This window comes from Colletes latitarsis, chromosome 5 (assembly GCF_051014445.1).
Source record: "Colletes latitarsis isolate SP2378_abdomen chromosome 5, iyColLati1, whole genome shotgun sequence".
Classification (NCBI taxonomy): Eukaryota; Metazoa; Arthropoda; class Insecta; order Hymenoptera; family Colletidae; genus Colletes; species Colletes latitarsis.
The window spans coordinates 29,895,863-29,916,549 of record NC_135138.1 but is presented as its reverse complement, the minus strand read 5'-3'; the positions used below and the strand labels follow the sequence as shown (position 1 = coordinate 29,916,549).

Genomic DNA, 20,687 nt, shown 5'->3' with positions numbered 1-20,687 from the left:
CTTATCGATCGACCTTCCATTGGGGGCAAAAGACTGGAGTGGGTCTTCCTGGCAATCAGCCAGGTCGAAAACCCCGATGTAGCTGATGTTCCCCTATACTTGGGTTGCTGTTTCGGTAGTAGTCCGATGCAGGGAATTTCGGTGAAGTTGGCGGGCCTTCTCCGGTCAAATCCACTCATCTCACCTCCACGTGGGGCCCCTGGGACCCTGGACCGACTCGATCGGGACAGGGTGCGAAAGAGTGAGTGGTAAAAGGAATACATAAGGGTCACGAGGGTCACAGTTCCTGAAGAAGTTGTTACGATAGAATTGAAAACGAAGAAAGAAGATGTCCTCAAGTTTGTTAATTCGAGGTTCCAAGAGTCTGAGAAGCTGAAGATCGAGAGGAGAAAGAACGAAGAAACGTTTCTCGACTCCCGCGAGTGTCAGGAAATCTTCGTCTGAACGATTAACCGTGAACAATGAGTCGCAAGGCAGCTTTATTAGATGAAACGAACCGGCCCTAATGCATTCAATTGGAGCAACGCCTCGTCGGGCTGATGTGTCACTCGGACACGTTTCCCCAACAGTTCGCTCTCGGGAATAGAGTGGTTGCAACAGATTCGCCCGCGTAGAACGGCTATTTGCCCGTAATTGATTGATTAAACGCAAACGCTTGCACTTCGGACTACGTAGCGCGATTTACCAGGTCAACGCGACGGATTTACACGCTTTTTTTACAGCGTTTTCGTTTCGAAACGATCCCTTCGACAGGCCACGGACGCTGGTGAACGGTCGATCGGAAGGAAGGACGCACGGAATAGCGATCGTGATCGAGAATTCTTAAGATCACTTCGTTTCTCTATTGAAATTAAATGGTCCTCGGATGTTTTTTAAACGGAAGGTGGTATTCTTTTGTCATTTAAGACTCTCCAAATACAAATTTAACGCTTGTAATGGTCTTTTAGAGCCGGGAGGATCGATCAACTGGGATAAAACTGTAAAAAAGGTTCCAGAAGAAGTCTCACTGGACCGGTTAGAGGGATCGACCGAGAAACGCGGCAATTCAATCGTGTCACCGTACGATCGCAATGTCAGACGCGCGCAAAGAGACAAGTTTTTCATTTCCATGGAGGTGGTCATCCATAAGCGACGTAGCTGCGCTCGAGTGCCGTTCGTATCCTGCCCTACACTCTACGATTATGGTTAAATGGGTTATACAGACGGCAAAAATGTTTATTAACGTCCTCGCCGACAGTTCCTCCAGTCGCCTTTCGTTCGTCGCGTGTCAACGTAGATAAACTGCCTCCATTTTTTTTTCTTTTTTACTGGACACTTCGGACGTCCTGTTCCGGCATCGACGATTTTCATGTATTTTCGCGCAAATAAACCACCGCGAGAGACCACCGGGAACCCATATACGTAGGGGAAAGTTTGCTAAAACGGGATACTTGGCGCTACAGATTAGAAACGAGCTGTCGTCTCGTTTTAAATCGTGTCAGTGTCTTCTACCGCGGGAGAAAACGCGCTGGAAACAATCGGAAGATATCGCGTATGTTGGCTGAATAGTCAACGAAAAAGTTCGAACACGGATAGACAAAGGCCCTGCTCGATTCTTTCTCTATCCTCGACGGAACAGGACGTACCTAATTGCGTCACGCATCCTGCGCGACGTCCTTTGCATCCGAAAATACTTCTGTGCACCGTGAGTCACGGCGAATAAGCTGCAGGATCGGAACTTCGTTCTTGTTGAAAAATATGAAAATACATTCGGTGGTATCGAAGTCTAATTTGGCACAGTTAAAGTATCTAGCTCGCTCGATTCCGTCGTTTATCGTTCGATTTAGGAAAAAAAAATAGGGAGGTCGTAAATCACGACTTGCCCCGGGAGCAACAGCGAAGATAGTCGGGGGGATTCCTTTGGTTCGAGTTACATCGGACACGTTTCACCCTAAAGAATCACTTAAGCGGTTAATCTCGAAGACCATTACGTTTTACAGCTTTGAGTATCATTACGACCGACTGATAAGATTACGGGGAGCTACCGCGCTGCATCGCCGGGCCGCGTGCATCGTGCAATACGAGACCACGCGTGCGTTCAACTTAGTCCAACGATTGACCGAGTTTGACAGAAATTTATGCCTGATGCACTGTCGACCCTCGCGACGGTTATCTCGGCGGGGGCATAAAAAAGTCGGCACAATTCGATAGCCCCGCGCGTTGAAAAGTCGATCGAAACGCGAGCTTCGGTCGCGGAAGAGGCTGTTACGTAACTCTTGGTGGCGGGAAACTCTCGCGTGGGAAATCGTGGCTCGAAACACACGCCTCCCAACTTTCTAGAAAAGATTAATGCTCCACCTGACAAGCTCATCGGTTTTTTTCTAGCCACTTGGTAGATCCACTCTGTCATTAAGTCGGCGATAGTTTTTGTATATAAATTAATAGTCATTTCGGCGACTACTTGTAACCGGGATTTAACTCTGCGCCTCGTGTTTATTCAGATCTTGTCGGAGGTACTCTTAAAATTAAATTATTGTAATTTAGAAAACACTATCCAGGCGCGTAATTTGACTTGTAAAATATTTCAATGATCTCTGTAGATGAGTATTTGCGCGTGTCAGGAAGTAATACTAGGCGAGTCAGCAATGAATCTTCGCTGCATCTGTTCAAACAAGTTTGGTCATTTATTAACCCAGGTACAAGTTCTGGTGTTTTCCCTTCGTAATCGATTCCCTGCTGGCCTGCTGAAGCAACAAATCATGTGTAAGGAATCAATATTTGCAGCCAATAATCTGATGCAGATTCTGGAATAGAGGAACAAACCCATGGAAAAGAGACGTCAAACTTGAAGAAAAACAAATAATTCGGTATGTATGGTTAAGAATCTTCGAAGATAATCGAGAGTTCACTGTCCCCGGGGAACAATTTTTCAGAATGGACGACTTTGACAATAAGGAGACTGCGAAAGTGGACTTGTAAACGACAATGAAAGGATCATACGGTTAAGCTACCTATCGAACGGAGCACGATGGCCACTCAACTTATCAAACGGCGCTCGACGCGACGTCAAATTAGATTTCATCGATTCGTAAAAAAGTCATGAATATCAAAAGGATGATCGATAGCCAGGAAAGCTGATTGAATCGTCGTATGAATGACGGGCGTGGGCACGTGAAAGTGAGTCCCGGACGCTCCGTGGGATGTTGCCCTCTTCTGAGGTGTGGTCCGATTCGCGTGGGATGTGCAACCGACTGGATGGTAATGACCTGGTTGACAATGACGAGGCTAACCGTCAAATTACATGAATCATTCATTTATCAAGGGACGATCGGATTTCCTTGCCCGTCGTCTTTACCTCTTCCGTCTTCGCTTGGCCCACATAAACCAGCCATCTTCCGGACCCAAAAATCACCATCCACATCGAGCAACTGCATTCTTCTACTCTTCAACCCGGGGGTGAGTGATTTCAAACTTTCCATTTTGAAAGATGTACAGCATAAATCATAGAGGAAATCTTCCTCTCGTCGTGGTACCTCTAGGAATAGATCGTTTCAGCTCCAGCCAATACATGCACTATCTTATTTTTGGCATAACCAAATAACAGATGGAGCTGCTACGATGCAACATTGTTGGCTCAAGATGATCTACTTTGCATATTCACCGATACTTTTAGATTTATGTATTCCATCCTCGAATTTAATCTTATTTTCAACTCGCACTTTTGATCTCATCGTCGTGGATCGCGTAGGCCTCGAAACGGATTACCTTTCCGTAGTCTATTTTCCTGGGTCTACTAGGCGCCGCTTGCAAAACCAGACCGACAGGCATAAATTACAGGGTCGCTGTTCGCCAGTGGGAAAAGTGTACCGGGTGGTGCACGAACCCATTTAGTAGGACACATCCCACGTGCTTAGGCGATCGCGAGCGTTACGCTCTGTTTAAAGATTCCGGACTATCGACGAATTATATAATCGATTACCCTACAATGTACCGTACAACCGGATCGATCTCTCGCCGTGTAAAGTACTGTTTGATTCGAATGCAAATTCCAATTTCTGTAACGAACCGATCGAAATGCAAATAAGCTGGGTTGGTCGTGTTCCGCGGGTTCGCGCGCTACAGGGAATTGAAATAACCAACAGCCCGTTAATCGTCCATGCGACACTATCTCTTATGTACAATCGATCCAATATCTATGATCGAGTTTGCGCCCCGATACGTCCGCAAAGATAAGAGTTTTAACGCACGTTCTATAAAATCTGTTTTCCACTGCACTTGTATCGTCTCTTTGGACCCTACTTTTTCCCCAAAAGGCCTTTAGAGGCACTTGTGGAGCTTCTTTCAGACCACACGGAAGATTTTGCCACCATAGTCGCGGTGACCAATCCAATCATCGGTTCCCTGTAGCAGCCATTAAACCAACAAGAGTGTGTCAACCGTGGAAAAATTGCCCTCGAGCCTTCAGCCGTGACTCGGTGACACTGTTGCTCGCGAAGTTGGTCGATCTTTTGTCTTCTGTAATTTACAACCGGCAGAGATTCCGACAACGATCTGTTAACGCTTGGTCGCGGCTGCCTACGCTGAAACCTCAACGGTCATAGGCGTTAATTCCGCAATCACCGGGAACGGTTTCGGTTTCCATCGTCGGTACTTTATGATCTACGCGTTGCATGGAAGCAACGCTCGTGGAATTGAATTCGAGCTCCAATTCCAAGCGAAATGTCAACGTCGCGTTAAAGGTAGTTAAGGTAGCCACGGAGATCGTATCGGCACCGCACGATTTATAATCCTCAAGGTGCAAGTTGTACTTTCTATTCTTTCGACGATGAATTGTGCGCCGCTCGCGGCTACGCAGGAGCAGTCGTTGTTCAAAATTTATGCCCTCGGAATATACGACTTCTAAATGTCCGCGACGGAATCCGCATCGGTGGTTATCTTAGACCAGAGCGAAACACGGTCCACCTTCGTCGTCAGATTATATTCCCCTCGACAAGGGACGTCCATTATGTCAACCGGGGGTTCCGCTGATCTTTGGCGCTGCTGAAATTTCGCTCGTAAAATTCGACTGTACACCGCGCTAATTAAAGATGATTAATGACCCGCGTCCTTTCGAAAGACAACCCACGCGAAAACGAAACTATTCATTAATTTCACCCAAGCCTGTTACGCCTAAGGACACTTTGCGTCTTCGAGGCTGCAAACGTTCCGTCTTCCTTGGGGGATCGTTTTTTTACGATTTTGAGACGCTGAGTACGGTAGAACCTCGTTTATTGCAGAAATTCCGCTCCAATCCGATGCGCGGTAGTTCTATCCCCACCACTGACTCCAACTTCAGTCCTTCATTTCGTCCTCTCGACGACACGCAACGATCGAGGCTCCCGTGCAGTGATCGAGGTTCTACTGGATCCGTAAGTCGTGCATTTTCGTCGTAGCAGGCTATCGAATTATTTAGTCTCCCATGGATCAACTTTCTTTGCAACGATTCGATTATTTCTGTCAATTTGGCCACGCAACGAATTTCCTGTTGTATTTATTACACCGTAGAGAGATCCGTAAGGACGATTTCGTGGCAGTAATTAAATCAGTGCCACAGGTAGTCGCCACGGGAGACGCGCCACGGATCCGAGAGTCCCTGCGCTACCTTTTCGATAACCGAAATTAACTAGGATCGCGAGAGGAGCATTTGCATAATATTTAATGCTCGCGACAGATCCCGCTGGCTGGCAAGATCGATCATCCCACGAACACAGCCGCTGCTGTTTCGAGGATCCTCAGCTCTTTTAATCCTGCTCGCCTCGTATCTGCGCTCTTCTCTTTTCCTTCACCGAAACCGTGCTCGGACAAAGTGATACACCCACACGGTCTTTCGAGCTTTGTTTCTTTTTTTGTTTCGTTTTTTTCTTAACGAACGACGGACCTATGCCGTGCAATAAATACCGTGCTCTTATACAAGGTGTACCGCGTCGTCGAGTCCGCGCTTCGCCATTTTCCTTATCGGTACGTTCGCGTATATTCGAAGATTTATAGCGCGAGGCTATTTTTGTCGAAAGGGTAACAGAATGTCATCCTACCAGCGATTTATCGTTCTTCGATTTGTCAACGATCCTCGATAGATTCTCAGTACTGAAAAGATTTTTTAAAATTCTGTTGTATCGATAATATTCGTGAGGTTCGTCGAAGCTGTAAAGTTTATTTCAAAGGAGATATCGTAGATGTTCGTGTAAAGGGTAACACCCTGTATAGAAGAGAAGGAGGATGCTTACCATGCTCATCAGGACCAAAATGTAGCTGAACAAACCCTTGCCATGGTACTTCACCATCTTGGCATCGGCCAGCACCATGATCTCGATGAAATATTCACGTGGCAAGGCTCGACGCGGTCTCCAAGTCACGAAGGGATCCGATTCCATTTTCGAGTCCTGGCTATCCTCCTCGCTGGCGTCGTTTCGTCTGCGTTCCACGGAGTAGTATCTGCAATTTTTAAACGGTCTGCTCTTAGTCTTTGACACCCGTGAATAATGATCCTCTCGTTTGATGCTCGCGCGTTCCGCCATTGCCCTTTTCGGAACAATGCCGCGCTCGAGAACGAGTTCGCCCGATTTGTTCGTACTTTTACCCGGCGTAAACAACCGTTTAATCTTTGGTAGGTTTCTCCAGACTCGTCGAAACGTTTCGTATTTTCTGGAACGTCCGTTGTTATTTAAAAAACTGTCTGTATAAATAGAAACGTAATAAGTTGTAGATTAGTTCCGAACGGCGGAGCATTCGAGGCGATTTCGAGGCTTAAGTATTATTAATGGACGTCGAAGTATTATAGGATCGAAGAAGGACGTTTTGCAAAATATCTTTTTTACCGCGATGTGGGCAGAGATATATGTATCACCTTTCGTATCTGTCGTTGTTTCGTAAAAAATTTTGATGCCTCTCGCGCTGTTCCATGAACTGCTCGTACTCTTTGTCGCCTTGGGAACGATCCAGAGACGTTTTTTCCATCAATGATCTGCGCGATCTGCGCTCGTGGGATCGGCCATCGGCGTAAATTTTAATACCGGACGCATCGTCTAAAATGGGAGTTGGGGTGTCGTCATCTGCACAGAAAAAAAGTAATATACAGTTCGATTAATGTTACTAGATGTTGCAGAAGGTCTCATTATAAAAGGTAATTTTAATAACTCGGTCATGCACAGGGTTCAGCTCTGTTCCGAGAATGGGGAAAAAGTCGTAGAAGAAACTTTTGTATCATTCAATGACCCATACTATCCTGTCATATAATTTATTATACCTCCATTGTATTTTTAGACGTTTAATGCTCTTTAATAGCGTTTTCCTATACAATTTAACGAAGATATCGAGTAGGAAAGTATTGGGAGACTCAGCTGTTTAACAAACGAAGATTTATGTGCTTTCTCGATTAATTCTATCTGGAAAATCTCGGGCATTAGCAGCTCGCAATGAAGTCATCTATGCGAACGGGCGTTCTGCTCGATCTGTCTGAAAAGTGACTTCCGTCGCGTCACGGACGTAAACTATTAATCATTCCCGAGACGAAGCAACGCTCGTTTAAATTGATTGAGTAAAATCCACGGGGCGGGAGTTTACTTTCACGAGATTAATATGATAAATGGAAAAATGTGTCGACAATGGTTATATTGTAACGCGGCGTGTTCGCGGCTCGAACTGTCAAGATTCGAATCTTCGGGAATTGGAATTTTTACACTTTACGTATTTAGACCTCGACGCACAGGCCAAAGGGAAAAGTAGAAGACAAAAATGGTCTTTGTCTCGCGCCACATACGGAGCCAGTTTGGATCGAGCGCAAAACAAAGCACAACTGTTCTCGATATAGCTGTAAGTATCGCGGAGGAATCGAGGCAATCATTATACGCGTCTAATTGAATGCACAGTTGACACTTTGAGAGAAATCGATACGTTCTGACGGCTTTACGTCCGCGATTCATCTTGATGTCCTTCGCGCCTTTCATGCGTACCTCTTCGATCTTCCATCGATTTTCCTCTCGAAACCACGTACGTGGCATGTAAGCGTTATTATCATTCAAAATTTCTCTTATAAACAAACAATAAATCAGTTCTCAATATTTTAAGTAAGCTACTCGTACTGGTGATCTAACTCTTCGTTAGATTTCATCACAATTGATTTGATAATTCAATTTTGATGCAATAAAGATCGAAGAGCCTGGTAACTCTAGTCTGAGCACTTAAATCGAGATTATCAGCTGCGAAAAGGATTGCAACCTCGGTGCAGTTGAATTCTTGGTATGTTTTTGCAAAAACGGAGAATCGAATGCAGCCAGTCTCACGTGCGCCAAATGAATCACGGCCGAGCGGTTGCTTAATGATTTCGTTAAATCGATTAGCTTGCATCGATTAAGCATTCATCTGATCGCGCTTGTTTGTGTGTGTGACGGTGCACGCTTGATGGATCTCCGCGCCGAGATTGCGATATCGATAAACAGCAGTGTCTGCTGCTCGCAGCCATGCGATACAAACCTTTCGATGCCTGAAATCTTTATCTGTTCTATTTGTAAATTGAGCGTTTCCATTGAAACCTTGAACGGCGAGCTGCACTAAAAATTTCCATTAACGTCTACTGGAAAAATTTAATGTAAATAAAATAGCGTTACTATTTAATTGCACTGAAGAGATTCAGTAATTAAAATGAATCTTAAACGTTCGAAGTTTGTTCGCGAGGGAAGAGCGAAGTAATTACGATCGAAATGGTTAACAGAGGCGAAGACAGTCGTTTGGAAAGCTGCCATAATAATGTCTATAAATATTGCATAAACGGTTGATTGTCGCTTTAACGAAAGCTGTAACGTGTAATGCGGCAATAATACGACACGAGGCGTCTTGAACGAATCCGAAAGAAATTACGTTGAAACAACAATATTAAAAAACAATCAGCAGCGTCCGCGACGCACGAAAGACTACACTGCACCCTTGTGCAGTGCGGTAGGTCTTCGAAGGAATGCACTTTCATGCAATCGTAATGATAGCTTTATTACTCGCTGTAATTGCCATTATTATGCTCGCGGAGATTACGGACATATTGTTTCGCGACCATAGTTTGGAGAATCTCGAACGCGCAATTCCCATCAGACACTATTGCAATTCGAATAATTAGAGTATCATTAGCATCGCAGATCTGACGTTAAAAAGCGTTGCCTTCTATTTGCGATTTTTTTAATCACTTAATGCAGCTAACTAAGTATCGTTCGGGGAGATTGTTTGATTGCCTCGGGATTATAGCAGCGATCGAATCGATCGAAGATATTTGAAAATTGCGTAACTTTTATAATTGTATCCTCCCCTTCTCTTTGCATCCGGTTCTGAATATAGTTCAACAACTGAAGAAACACATCTTTGATTTAATATTTTCTTCTGAATTCATTTTTGATGGAATAAATCTCCTTCTAATTATCGTACTTTTTAAATTCGTAGGAACTGATCTAATATTTATAACATGCGTATATGTTATCAGAAAGGCTTCGAAACGCATACCTTTAGAAACACCATGCACAATATGGAATTGTGTTCGTTCGAGATGTGTCTCGATAAGAGGACGCATGAAAAGCACCGAAGATATTTTGATAATTCGTTTCCACCCTTCGTTCTGGCCCGAGAAATCATGTTTCTGTGATCTACTCGTGTTCCTGCCTCTTCCGACATCGGGCCTTTTAACGACCCGTTCTTGGCTGGCCCCATTAGGGAGCGGCTTTTGTCATTCTAATTTCAAGCGTGCATTCCTCGCGAGCATTTTTTGTTTGCTTGAGTTACTCCACTTATACAGGGTGTGGACCGTGACAAGACGAAATAGGCCACCACGAGAACGTTTCACTAAAACTTTATGAATCTCTCGGTACTTTAAGAAACTGTAAAAACCGCCTGGCGCAGGTAATAAATAATGGAATGTTCGTACAGTGGGCTAATTGTTCAATGTTTAGCGACATGGGGCGCGAGGGTGGATGCATCTAGGAAATAAACTGGCTCCCAGAAGGCTGGCCTCGCGTCTAAAATCGAGTTTCGTCGACGATTATCTATGTTCGTTGCGCGACGCCCACGCGTCGGGGCATTATGCTGCCTTCGGAACAGAAAGCGTCTCTCGAGTGGCGAGATAATGGAAGTTGCGGGTGCGTTCAGCCTATTTGTCGTCCGTTCGTGACTCAGTTGCATGCTCGGTGTTTCCCTTTGCCGTGGATGGAGCCGAGTAGAGGCTGCCGTGCAGCCTTTATCCGCGTTATTGTCACGCGTTCTACGGGGCCTCTAACGTCAGGCGGTCGGTTAACATTCGCGGAAACCGGAGAATAAATCGCGGCCGACGTAATCGCGATCGCCGACGGTATTCCGGTTCGAGGAACCGGCGGGAGGATTTAATTGACGCCGGGCTAGCGCGGAATTCTTCGCCTCGTCCTGGCTAGATTTGCATGGAAAACACCAATCGTACGCTCGACGTGTTTTCCAGAATTATTGTTCGCTACAACCCCATTCGTTCTTTGCTACTGTCTATTTATGTTGTAAATAACAAATAATCCTGAACGATTTATGGAGGGTTAGTATTCGAAGCTCGAACTTCCTCATTGATGTCCACGTTAACTAAATAATTCTTTCTCGATCTGAAAAGAGTAACAACTACACTGGTTTTGCAATAGATAGCGTTTAATTGATTTTTGATTGCCAGAACCTCTCGATCGAAACTCTGTAATTAAGTCCCCAAGAGTTTATAATTGGAAATTCCATGTGTTTTCCAGAATTATTGTTCGCTGCAACCCGATTTGGTACCACTCGTTCTTTGCTACCGTCTATTTATGTTGTAAATAACAAATAATCCTGAACGATTTATGGAGGGTTAGTATTCGAAGCTCGAACTTCCTTATTGATGTCCACGTTAACTAAATAATTCTTTCTCGATCTGAAAAGAGTAACAACTACACTGGTTTTGCAATAGATAGCGTTTAATTGATTTTTAATTGCCAGAACCCCTCGATCGAAACTCTGTAATTAAGTCCCCAAGAGTTTATAATTGGAAATTCCATGTGTTTTCCAGAATTATTGTTCGCTGCAACCCGATTTGGTACCACTCGTTCTTTGCTACCGTCTATTTATGTTGTAAATAACAAATAATCCTGAACGATTTATGGAGGGTTAGTATTCGAAGCTCGAACTTCCTTATTGATGTCCACGTTAACTAAATAATTCTTTCTCGATCTGAAAAGAGTAACAACTACACTGGTTTTGCAATAGATAGCGTTTAATTGATTTTTAATTGCCAGAACCTCTCGATCGAAACTCTGTAATCAAGTCCCCAAGGGTTTATAATTGGAAATTCCATTCGTTTAATAGAAAGTATAGTACTCGAGTCGCTGTGTGTACGTTGGGTAGATGATTGTCAACGGATGTTTTTTTGCTGTCGCGCCTCTTAGGTGTGAGAACGGGCTTATCGATCGCCTTCCAGATTCTTGAACACGGCTTTGCCAATCAAATCGATTAGTATAAGTAACGGTGACATTAATCATTCCCAACAGGAAACTTCCAGATTGCCTTGGTCCGTCGTCGGGTTACGATCGCTTGACGAGCCGGCTAGTATTTTACGTTGCGAAACCGGGGAGGATATGACGCGAGAGCGAGAAGAAAGAAAATCCTGGAATGAATTACGACTCTAAGAGGGGGGGAGAGAAAAAAAAAAAGTTTCGACGCGGAACTCTCACTTTTATGCGTTTCTTCAAAACGACTACCCCACTGTTCCGCGTGTTAACACGTGTAAAGGGACGAATGATTAATTAAACGCAGGCCAAAGACATACTGTGGTACGTCAGAGTGAATGATCGTGAGAGTGGCAACGTGGTTTCTTGCCCAAAGGACGAGAAAAAGGACCAAGGCTTTCGTCATGGATCGTACATCACCGCTCGAAAAATGTTTAGACGTTGTTCGGCGCTGGAATTTCATCGCCTGGCACTAGACAAATCATTTTCATCGCCACTTCCGGTATACGATCGCGTGCACGTTCGATTCGATTAGATGCACACGGCGCTGGACGAAATTAATTCGAGCTTTCAGCCCGAGACAACTTAAAATTATGAAACTCACTATTTAATTTGGATACAGAATTAAATGTAACGTGGAATCGAGATCGAACGTTCGAAAGTAAGATCGTAGTTCTTTTTTTTTGTAACAGAACCGTGGTTCGTAACTAATCGAAGGGTGGTGGAATTCCATGGCGAGGATGAGTTCAGAGGTAAACGTAGGTAACTACGATTTATTCGTAGATTTTAACCAATCGCCATAGGGGTTCCGTGCGTATAAACCTGCCTTCCCAAGAAATTTATTAAGCACGCTTGGCCGTTCAGCTTCTTTCATTCGACGCTACAATGCAGAACGTATTCGAAACGACTTCTGTCACAACCGATTCCTCGTGTAAAATTGAAAGCTTTCACGCGCGATACTCTCAAGGATATTTCATTTCCATGGACGGAGATCGAGACGACGCGCTAGAGTATCGTAACCCGCAACTGGAACAGTGAGATCGCTATCCGATTTGAACATTTCTCCCTTATAATTCGTAAAAATTATTATTTAGATTCTACAGCATCAAAAAAGATCGAAAAAAAGATTTAACTAATTTGATTATTCGTCTCTCAAGATTCTCGAATACGTATTACTCCGAATTTCATTGTTATATTTACCTTTTCGATTTCGATTCAGCGTTTGCGAATCTCTCCACGGATAACTAAAAATTACGGATGATACGAACTTTCACCCGAAATTACAGCGTGCAACGTAACTTTCCAGCAATTATTGAACATTTTGTTCCCCTCCAGATTCGAGAGTAGCATAAGCATCCCTGTAATTTGTATAATCAAACACGCGATTTCCGTAATAAGCTCGGGGATAAAAGATAAAATACGTGGTATTACGAAACGCGCCCAGCTGTTGTCATACTTGAAAATTATTATTAATTCGTTCGTCTGTTTATCGTCGATACTAAATACAGGGACGGAAATCTCGATTCGACGATTATGTTACAGCTTATCGATTAATAACACGGACTTTTACACGTAATCGCTAATAACACGGAAACTGTTTTCTAATAACATCTTTTCTCTCTTCCACGTTGCAATTACGTCATAAATGCATCGATGAATTTCTAAATCGCTCTATTAGCGTTCGTATCGAAGGGGGGTAATTATTGCGATAACATAAGTTTCTAACGACCCCCTTGCAACACGCGTATCAGTGAATGTGTTCCTTGCGAAATTTTATGACCACGTTTTTACTGATCATTTTAATGAGTATAAATAAAAAAATCAACGTTAACAGGCAATGAACGTGTTTATATAAAGCGTGAAATCAAAGACATCATTAACGGGCATCAGATACGAGTTGAGCTGGCTAGCCTTCTGTAAATCGCTTCACTCTTTGTCTAGATTTAATTTTCAAAAATGAAGTCTTTATTGGTTCCCGAGAAAAGAGCTTACGCTTCATTTTGATCGCGCGGTAGATACTGCTATTTATTCGTATCGTTCTGAAATTTTAACGTCAATAATATCGACGTCCAATGATCTCGAGTGCAATACGGTCGATAAGCGATTTAAGGTACCAACAGTGATCGAAAAAGGTCGCGTAATGCCTGTCATTTCGCTGGTAACCTGTAATAACACGACTTCTCCCTTCGATCGTCGGATCGTGTCGCGATCTCGGCGTCGGGATCGCAGTCGGAGCCCAGGAAGAAAGAAAAGGGGGATCGAGGAGCGAAGGGCGCGGCGTAAGTTCGATCTTGATCGTCGTATCCGTTATTCCGGGACGATCGTGGCGAGTCAATGACTTTTGCATATCGCGAGATCGATCTTCCGTCCGACGCGGAGCCTCGCATAACTCCGATCGGTATCCACGTGGTCCCCGGCGCCCAGCAGTCTACCGAATCGTCCCACCGATTTCGGCGAACGACTCTATTCGATCCAACGTTCCAACCACCTCGTTTTGCCTAAACGTCCTCAAAATTTCTCGCTACGGTTCGAAATACACATTATTATTATTTTGAAATAACATCAAGGTAGAAAGGATCATCGTTTATGTTAATTTCGGAAATGTCAGTTGGTGTTCGATTGCGTCACAAGCTCAGGGACAACCTGTACAGTTATCGACCATCAGCATACCCGATAAGATGCGACCGATACGCGAAAGAAATGAAACAAACGGTACCATTCGCCGACGGTACTAGATATTGCGTAACGATCTTCGGTATCGTGTATCATCCAAGGTAGGTCATTGGCTTCCGTCAGGAGACGAGGCGATGTAGCCTAAGCGCAACTCGTGCGCGATTATTGGTAATTACCGAGATAGCCACGGGTCGTCGCTCGATTACGTGGCCGCACCCTTTCGTTCGCTTTTCAATCGTTATTAACCCTTCGGTTCGCTTCCATCTACGATCTGTTACGTGGTGGCCCGCCTTTGGAAGCCCACCCTCGAAGGGCACACGCCCCTTCTGCGCAAAGAAATCTTTTGCATCTCACCACGCCTTCCATTTAACCAGGCGCTTCTTGCCCAAGGTGCTTTTTACGACTCGTTTTTTTATTACTGTTGTTCCACTGGACCCCGAAGAAACACCTCGATTCAGTTTCGTCAGATAACTTTAAATCCTCCTTCTGACAGGCTAATTTAAACGGGTACCATTGTTGATAGAAGCCAGAGTGTTTTATTTTTTAACAAGATGCAATGCTTTTTAAATTCTCCAGCTTGTACCTCGCTCGATCAGCTGTTCGCGCGCCGCCATCTTTCCCATACTCATCACGTGATCACCAGAGTCGCAGAAAGTAATCTTAGCAATGAATTAGCAAGCTAGAATTCGATACAAGTTTCCTTGTCGTTCATAAAAATCGAAAAATATTTAGAATTTTCAGTACAAATAATATTCTATTATAGATAATGTACAGATCCTTATATCCTTCAGTACGAGTTACCTTGTCATCCATTAAAATGCAAATTACGTAGAAGAGTTTGGTCTTTCGACGAGATACTTAGTCATCGTGCTTTAATAGCAATTTAGGGGCCCGAATCCGAGCTGTCTCGAGAGATTTCGACCATGAATATTTCGTGTACGCCGAACGAAGAAGCTGGTTACACGTGTGTGACAGCATGTATGAAGAGGTATGCGCGTTTTGTAGACGCACGTAGGCGGGAGATCGCAATCGATCGAGGATCCACTGGTTGAAATCGGCCCTCCGGCACGGTAAACCTGTTAAGCCGATGAACCTGCAATCACGCGCGAATTTCGAACGAGAGCCAGCCCTCTGCACCTCCGAGCAACAAACTGAAATCGCCTGATTAACCGGGAAAAAAGTCCTGAGCTCACGAACAAGAAAACCTACGTGACGAGCGCCAATGATGACAAGCCCTCGTTTTGAGTCTCGAGAAAAGGACCCCGAGCGATTGCTTTTTTACGAAACGAACTATTCGTTTTGCATTTGCTCGTAGAAGCTTCTGCAGGGACTCAGGATCCCACAAAATACTTCAGTTTCATTGTCGATTCGCTATCGTTTGCCTGCCATCGATTCTCAGTTTCAAGTTTAAATTTCTCCGTCGAAATTTTTAAAATTCAATCGGGACATTAGAAATTTAATTAACTTTCCAGTTGATACTCGCCTCTCGGACAGACGTTGCATCTGTGTCAAGCAAACTTTCCCAGAATTCTTTTCCCATTAGTATAAATGGTGGAGATCAAGTAAAGGATCCGGCAATAAAAATTCCTCTTCGTCAAGGATCGTTCGAAATGTTTGAACGATGACTGTAAGAGGCGATGCGTTGATCGAAGTGCTCGATGTCTTAAAGTTACAGCTGCTTGTTGGCACATTTACTGATTTCAGGAATCGTTTGACACCAATGAATGGAATGATCGCTTTATCGAGCTCGATCGTTATCGTACGAAAATTACCTTTCAGATTTCATCGCGTAATTAAGGATAATTACAGACGGTGTATGTAAACAGTCTTTTGGTGGAAACTTGCGTTCCATTAAGATTTCTCGTATCAATATGAAGTTCTACGTACGAATTTCAATATTTTGAACGGTGATTCGATCACCACGCGTTGAAATCACTCGCGATAGGACACCGGTGTTATTTTACCTCGCATTGAAGTCTCCTGTAACAGTGGGTTACTATTACCAGGCGTTGAAATCTCTCGAACGAAGCTTGCACCAACGATGTTTAGGCTTTCTAGGATTTCTGTATTAGAAACGTAAATAGTAGAAAAGTTATAGGAATGTTGAAGCTACAGGAAAATAGTTACCACCAACGGGGAGAAAGTTTAAAAACATATTTAATATTTTACTCTGTGACACAGCAAAATTTATCAATTTCCTTAATAACTCGATTATTCAAACTTTCCAACAATAAAATTTATTACCAAGTACTTTCAAGCTGAAAACTATTTTCTTTATCGATTTCGTTTCAAAAGTGGGGCATGTTGCCTACTTTAAAATTCTGTCACGGGCTTAAAAGGGTTAGGGGCCCACGGTATCGGTCGAATAACAAGAAATCTGGTACGAATTCCGTTTCATGCGATGGTCGTTCGGAATTCCAAGCAGCGGATGGGACACGGAGTACGAGCGTCAGCTCATCGAGCTGTTTGACGCGAGCTGAAAACATTTTGCGACGGTCAGGTGGTCGAAGACGTCGCGCGGACGCGTACAGATACAAATTTCGACAGCGTTATCCGCGCGTCCCGTCCGAACGAGGCGAGAGTCGCCAAGCTGTCTCGATGGAACGTCAGAATTCGCCCGAGGGCATCCCGTAAATGGCTGAACCTGTTTCGGTACAGGTGGTCGTCGGTACGCTACGAGAGCTCTTAATGCTTCTCCTCGACCTCTTCGTCTCCGCTCGGATACGCCCTTCGGTTTCAAACGAGATTAGGTCACGATCGCTGCAACGGCCAGAATATAAGAACTGTGTTGTGACTTTCAACGATGACGATGGTTCTTTTGTTGGATAATATCCAGCGCGTTATGCGCGGTTTAATGGCCGACCGAGATAGCCGGCCATTCATCGCAGGTAGTTTCTTTTTCGCGAAGAAGAATGACGATAAAGCTTCGAGAACGACTCGATCAAAAATTGCATTAGCCTGGCCAAGCAGTCTTCGAGGATTTCGACCTGCAAATAGAGCGCGATTCCTTCGTGGTAGGAATTTATTCGATAAAAGCAAAAACACCACGAGTACCGTATTGCTTGTAAATTTTTAAATAATTAGGAACGCTGTAATATTTTTATTTCGAGGCACTACACTGTCTGAAATTGCGCGGCGGTAATTGGCGGAGGACGTTAATCCGCAGGTTTTGCTCGGAACGCGGTACGGTTCGTTTATTTATGCTCGAAAGCCTCGAAAATCCGAAGTTACGCCACAGGCGTCTGCTAATATCCCGGTCTTCGACCGCGGAGGGTTAACGTTCTTTAAATTCGTTCGCACGAGTTTGCCCCGGGGGCATAAAAAGGGCACGAGGGACGAAACCAAGACGAGGACGGAACCAAAAAAAATCACCCGACCATCAATTAAGCTCGGTGGCGATTCTCTAAGCAGGCGAAAGCACGCGTCAGCGAGAAATCTTCATCTTAGAAGCGAAGGGTACCATCAATCAGACTTTTTCATTCCGGGGCCCTCGAAAATTCAATTTGTTCGTCAAAACGACGACAATCTATATTTATTAGGCGATTAATTCCCGCGCGTATCTACACCCTCCATTTATCAAGATCGCTTCGAGTGTTTTTATTTTACGAAATAAATAAATAAAAAATATTTCTAGCGATCCGAGACGAATGGACCACCGTGCACGCGCTGTCGTGCTTTTTTCTCTCGCTCGGAAAACGTCGAAAACTGTTAATAAACAGGTATATCGATACTTCCGCGAGCTACCGCCTCGTCCAGGCCTCGATTAACCAGGTTTGATCGGTCGCGCGTACAGGGTGGACCACCTGTGCACGGTGAAAGAGAAATCACCATAAACAAGAAAGAGGGTCGCGGTAAGGCAATTAAATGTTAGCGAGGAAACGATCAGCGCGCCTAAGATAGGACGGCTGACAAAATAATTAATACGACCCGGCGATTTACGCGGCCGACAATGCAATACCTCAATAACGGAATGTTAATCGAGCTTGCGAAACCGGTCGCGGGCCAAACTCCCGGGACACGAGCCCCGATTTACAGTCGGCGACAAAAAGATCGCCCGCTTGTCTTTCAAAGAAAACTAAATCTCCCACAGTCAAGTGAAAATCATTCGTTAAAAATATTTAAAAATTCCTTTCGCACATATAATATTGCTTTCCGATTTCCTTTAAATCGTACTTCCCTGCGAAGCAGTAAAAACGACCATCTTTCGACGTCGTCGTTCGAAGATAAAAATTGTGGAACCTCGCGGCCGGTTTGACAGTGGCAACAAAAATTCTCCGAGAGCAAAAGGTTAGGCAACGCGAGGTAAATAATGTTGAGATGATCCCATCTTTTTGTCGCGGGCTGTATTATTCGCGAATCTTACGCCGGGGCCCCGAATGAACTTTCGCCGTGCGACACGGTGGCGGCTGAGGGAACGGTCATGAATAAAACGATACGTATCGAGTCAACCGGGCATTTGTAGTACTACACGCTGCGCCCCGATGCACGTGTGCATTCGTGTCCTAATGTGTATGGGCCGAGCGCATGCATTATTAATACGTTTTCGGCGCGGGACCTCGTCCGAAACCCGTCTTTTACTGCATTTGCAACGACGACGGGCCTGAGACCCCAGCCACGATACCTTGGCGCGACGAAAGCTTTGACGCTCCCAACTTTTTACTTTTAGACTCACATCGTCAAGAAACACTGATAACTCGATTGCAAGAACTTTCAAAAGCCAAAAATCTATAAATTACGAGGTTCCATCGAGAAAAATTCAAACGAAAGTCTAGCTTTTATAGATCAGAAGATAAAAGTTGGAGTTGCAGAAACAGAATCTTTGTTTTAAAGAGGCTTTTAGGGGGCAAAGATCGTTGACGTTGAAAATATGAAGGAACTCACCGATCACGCCACAGTTCAGGGTTTTATGTCGCTCATCGGTGTCGTATAAGTGGTTGGATTCCACGGTGGGCGTGCGCATCCTTTGGATGGCGTGTTGCAGCGAGAAATTTAGAGAATCCTTGTCGTCCTCTCGCCATGGTTCGGCTGGTTTAATTACGTAGCTTCCCGTCGACGTTCTCACGTGGCCCGTCTGGAAAAAAGTATGCCAAAAATTTGGTGAGTCACTCCGCGATTGACCTTTATCTCACGCTATCCGTTGGCTTTACGACTCCGGAACTATCGAACCGTGAAATTTCGTCTGATTGTCTGCATAAATTCGCGCTAACTGCTTTATAAAGGCAACAGTAATCGACTGGTGTCTTTGTAAAATTAGCCACACCTTGAGATTTTTTTAATTAACGACGAGGGTAATAAATGTTTGTAATTGCACACGTTTTTCGTAACGAAGTTCAATGGCTGCTCGTGGCGCGTCAGCGAATTATACGTTCGAGAATCGTAATTGAACTGTAATTGTAAGCGTTTCGAGCAGAAGTAGATAGGACAAGTTTTTACACCGTTCGCATTGAATGGACGTTACGCTTATGATTTATGCAATACTTTGTACGTAAATTGGAAAAAAAACATTCGAACATCGAGTAGTTCTTCCTTGGTCGATTCGATATTAAATTGCGATAGAAAGGCGTGGATAGCGAAACGTTTCGCGGATTAGTTACCGCATTCGTTACGATTTATTTATACATGCAGCGCTGCCCTGACATAACTTCCTCGATTTGAATGTGAAACACACCAGCTACATGGGACGCCCCCGCTAAATATATACCACCCACGTAAATTCCGTGTGAGGGCAAAGCCGCGGAACAGACGAACACAAGTAAATCAGGTGAAAATAATCGATTGAAACCTATCTCTTTGAACGCAAACAGTGGTGCATAATTATTTAAAACATAAATTTACTATAAATAAAATACATTCACTATTGTAGGAGTTATGAACGTTTGAAAATTGGACCACTTTTATGGGGGTTTTCTTACTCTGATGTAAAGAAATAACTTTTCGAATAGTTTTGGAATTTCTGCAAATTCTTCACCAAAATACGCGTCGTTTGCATTTTGAAACATTAAAATCCTCCAATCCGGACAGAAGTTATGATGTTTTAAACATAGGCATTAAATTTCAGTAAAATATTCCTGGTCAGACATTACATTTTGAGTAAGGAATTCTTTTCTTGAAAATGTGTAGAAATTCGGGGGTATATCTATTCACCAAAAATGATTGTATTTGGCCCCTGCAACTAAAAATAATTTTTTGAGGACGATTTGAAATTGTTCAATTTTGTCGAAAAATTTCACACATTCTCGAATTTTTTTCTCGGAAGTGGATAGGATTTCGAGGATATGTCTATTGATCAAAAATGATTATAATTTACCCCTGCAACTGAAAATAATTTTTTTAGAACGATTTGAAAAAATTTTTTTTTGCCGAAAAATTTAGGCACCCTGTCGACTTTTCTTAAAAATTACTATTTCATTTTTAGTAATTTTGTTTGACGTCCTACAGAAAAGTTGTCTAATACTTCTTTGTAGGCACCTATGAGCACTACTTCAGAAAAAAGTTTCATTGAAATATATTCACAATTGTAGGAGTTATGACTGTTTG

At 43.8% G+C, this 20,687-nt stretch overlaps 2 protein-coding genes across 3 annotated transcripts in view; one reads left to right on the top strand and one right to left on the bottom strand.

Moving 5' to 3' along the window:
• The window catches only part of LOC143342123 (A disintegrin and metalloproteinase with thrombospondin motifs 15), a 99,564-nt gene that overhangs the window by 14,552 nt on the left and 64,325 nt on the right, over nucleotides 1-20,687 (bottom strand). For both annotated transcript variants that reach the window (XM_076765643.1, XM_076765642.1), the window contains exons 6-8: nucleotides 19,032-19,221; nucleotides 6,863-7,067; nucleotides 6,243-6,450 (exon numbers count right to left, since the gene is read on the bottom strand). In XM_076765643.1, coding sequence (XP_076621758.1) covers nucleotides 6,243-6,450; nucleotides 6,863-7,067; nucleotides 19,032-19,221 — 603 coding nt within the window. The remainder of the gene's footprint in view (nucleotides 1-6,242; nucleotides 6,451-6,862; nucleotides 7,068-19,031; nucleotides 19,222-20,687) is intronic.
• Nucleotides 35-20,687, top strand: part of Nab2 (Nuclear polyadenosine RNA-binding 2) — a 113,102-nt gene continuing 92,449 nt past the window's right edge. The window contains exons 1-3 of the mRNA XM_076765644.1: nucleotides 35-883; nucleotides 948-2,846; nucleotides 2,913-3,435. The gene's annotated coding sequence lies outside the window, so the exon portion shown is untranslated. The remainder of the gene's footprint in view (nucleotides 884-947; nucleotides 2,847-2,912; nucleotides 3,436-20,687) is intronic.